This window comes from Aplysia californica, unplaced genomic scaffold (assembly GCF_000002075.1).
Source record: "Aplysia californica isolate F4 #8 unplaced genomic scaffold, AplCal3.0 scaffold00066, whole genome shotgun sequence".
NCBI classification, from domain to species: Eukaryota; Metazoa; Mollusca; class Gastropoda; order Aplysiida; family Aplysiidae; genus Aplysia; species Aplysia californica.
The window spans coordinates 6,533-10,044 of record NW_004797336.1 but is presented as its reverse complement, the minus strand read 5'-3'; the positions used below and the strand labels follow the sequence as shown (position 1 = coordinate 10,044).

The 3,512-nt window shown below is 40.2% G+C and overlaps 1 protein-coding gene across 1 annotated transcript in view; it reads right to left on the bottom strand.

Moving 5' to 3' along the window:
* Positions 1-3,512, bottom strand: part of LOC101845227 — a gene marked incomplete at its 5' end in the record, with an annotated part of 14,199 nt that overhangs the window by 8,485 nt on the left and 2,202 nt on the right. The window contains 1 exon segment of the mRNA XM_013079845.2: positions 172-287. Coding sequence (XP_012935299.1) covers positions 172-287 — 116 coding nt within the window.

The window sequence follows — 3,512 nt, the reverse complement described above, 5'->3', positions numbered from 1 at the left end:
AAACAAAAAACAACAAAAACAAAACAACAACAAACACAAACAACAAATAAATAAGTAAATAAATAAATAAATAAAGACTTGCTAGATGTAAGAAGTAAGAAGTAAAACCTGACAGGCTGCAAAACTCAAAACTTAAACGAGGCCACGAAAACGGAACAATCAAAGACTTACAGAATTGTTTCTCCTTTTTCTGCAGTGTATCTATGTTTCTGTCAAAGCTGGCCTTAATGGCGCCCTCACAGTATCGAGATTTCTCGCGCATGCACTTCAGAACTTCCGGAAGAGCCCTGAAACAAGCAAAGTTTATTTGAGATTGAATTCCAATTTTACACTACATTCAGCACTCAAAAAGAAATATGGGAATTATTTAGTACAATATATTCAATCCGTAAAAGAAAATAGGGCACATACACGCACATGCGCGCGCACGCGCGCGCACACACACACACACACACACACACACACACACACACACACACACACACACACACACACATCAGCACACTCAAGTACTCACGAACACTGAACACTCATTCAGACTCAAAAACACATACACAGACACTTTTACACACCCAAACACACACACACACAAGCACACTCACACACGAGAACACAGACAAACACGGGCTGACACATATAGGCACATAGTTCTAGAAACAAAGTAAAGCTTTATAACAACACAAAAGGCAAGACTTACTCAAGTTGAGGGCGCCGTAAGCCAAAGCCAAAAAGGATACGAAGACGGCAATAGTAGTCCTCATTATGACTCTCAATCAAGGTAGCTCGTTCTCCAAAAATACAATTGTGTGTTCATAAAACTGCGTTTTTATACATTTGCTCAAATGTAAACGCCCACATTTCTTTTTTAAAATATTGTATTCTGGACTCTTCGGTGGTAGGGAGTGGTTACATGTTACAGTTGTTTTTTTTCCTACCTCTTGTTAATTAACTCTTACGGAACCGAGCGCGAATTCACTGCCTCACGACATAGCTCGGTTGTGTACAGCCACAACAAAAGTCTACCAAATCCCAGCTTGTCCTGTCGTATCTACTATCAAATTATATATATCGGTGATCAAACTGAATGTTTTATTCTACATATTGCTCATTTTTTTCTCTCCCTTGCGTTTATTTTATACTCACAAGTTCCACAGAAGAAGAGTTATAGGGAGTCTATGACGCTGACAACGTGGATGACAAAATTGGTTGGGACAAAGAAGGAAGATTTTTTCCAGTATTAAGAGTTAAGATAACCCACTTCGCTTGTTCAATCCTTTTTTTATCTTTTAAATTCAAAGTACAATATTTTTTTTCAATTGGGCGTGGTTCAAACGCAATAGACCTACGAGAGAAATACGAGCATCTAACACACGTACCAAAACCCCGCTAATTAATCAGTTTTTGTTATCAGTTTTTTTTTGCCCGCTTTAATTGTCTCTTGATCTTCAGTTTACCAAGGCTCAGCAAACTATGCCCTGCAAGTGGTCAGCCACAACCTAATTGTAAGACTTTTTGGTAATGATGCGAAATAGTTCTTTTTGATTTGTTGTGTGATTTTAATTTTTATTCGATGAACAAACAAACGGACAAGCAAATCAGCCGTCTGCATTTATATGTGTCCCTTGTACTGGACAAAATAATTATTTTGCCAGGGCTCGGCATGTTCTCAGTCATCTGACCTAATTTTTTAAAAACAAGAACTCACACACAAACGTTTGGTGACTCGTTGTCTCCAGTGATGTCATGACCCCAGACGAGATTTACTACACTGGCCGACTAAGCTTTGCTTATTGAAATAAAACATGTGATACGTACGCCACCTTGTCAGCCAGCCTCCAGAGCCTATAACATCAAACACTCAGGCTATAAAAAAAGAGGAGGGCCACGCAAAAGGTGGATTGAAGGTGTCAAGGAAACCTGGAGAAATTACAACATCCACATTGAAAGAGCTCTGCGGAGCTGGACTACCATAGAAAACTGCATCTCCCCTCGACGTTTAACGGCAACAGAGGATGAAAAAGTACAAGTAAAAGTAAGTAATAAATCATTGAGTCTGTTGACCATCATCATCATGATCTTTGCCTTTCTCATTTTGCACCAGGGTACAGACCACGAACAAACACTTTCCACCTTTCTCTATCCTGGACTATCCTCTTGATGTTATTCCATGCCTTCCCACTTTTCTGTACATCAATTTCTGTGTTCTTCTCCGGCTTGATCGTGGTCTATCCCTTATTCTCTTACCCTATGGATTTCAATTCAACACTGTCTTTGTTATGCAGCTGCCAGACTTCCTGAGAGTATGTCCAACCCATCGCCACCGCCTTCTTCCTACTTCATCTCTGACTGGGATCTGTCTCGTTTTCCTTAATACTTCCTCGTTTGGTGACCCAGTCTGTCCATCTGATTCTCAGTAACTTTTTAGATACTTGTTCAAGAAAAACGTCTGTCCATCTGATTCTCAGTAACTTTTTAGATACTTGTTCAAGAAAAACTGGATTCTCTTTATGCAAGTCTGTGATGCGCTATATGACTGACTTCACTTCTATTGAAAATCCTCAGCTTTGTTCGAAGTGAGATATCTCTAGTCTTCCAAATCCTATCCAAAAACATGACAACCGCCAGTGCTTTTGGCTGTTGGTCATGATGGTGTTATAATCATTGTCGAAGAACTGTAAGAATTCAGTTGTGTTAGAGAGTAGTACCGACGACTGTTGTTGGTTTAAGATGAGTTTTTTGTGATGTCACTGCCGTTGACGCGAGGAAAAGCGCTATCAATGCTCGTGAGCGTTGTCCTCTCTATCTTAAGAATTCATGAAAAGGCATTCGTTTAACGCCCTGTCAACACTGCTGGGTTATTCAAGAGGCGGGGTTCCCGAGTTAACGTCCATTTCCGAAAGGACTGAGTCAAGTGGGAAATTAGATTAAAGTACCTCTCACAAGGACACAACGTTGGTCGAGCTGAGGCTCGAACTCGCGAACCCACAATCTCACGATTACGAGTCCGATAGCCTAACGACTAGGCCACAGACAATGTCTGTCTTTAAACTTATCTGTATTTCCGTTCGTAAACTAAGGTAAAATTAGATAAAGTAAAATTAGATAAAGAAGATAAGGTAAGATTAGACAAGGTAAGATCAGATAATATTTTCACTGTGCGTGCCGGATTTTTTGTGTGCTGTTGAGCATTCTTATAGGAGAAGCCTGCAAGTTTGGTGTCGGTTGCATCGAGTGGTTAGGCTCTTGGACTCTCAATCGTATGGGTGTGGATTCAACCCCTGTCAGGAACCTGACGTTGTGTCCTTTAGGAAAGCATTTTGCCCCAATACCCGACTGTAGACAGTGAAATAATTATCTTTTCAGTTTGTTAGCGTTTGAGCTGGTGAAATCTGCAGCTTTTACTGTTTGCTTCCCTGGAAGCCGAGAATGTTTCTGGGGTAATAATAGTTGCAAAGCGCATAGATATTGCTGTAGAGCGGGGATATGCACTATATAAAAACAATATAATAATA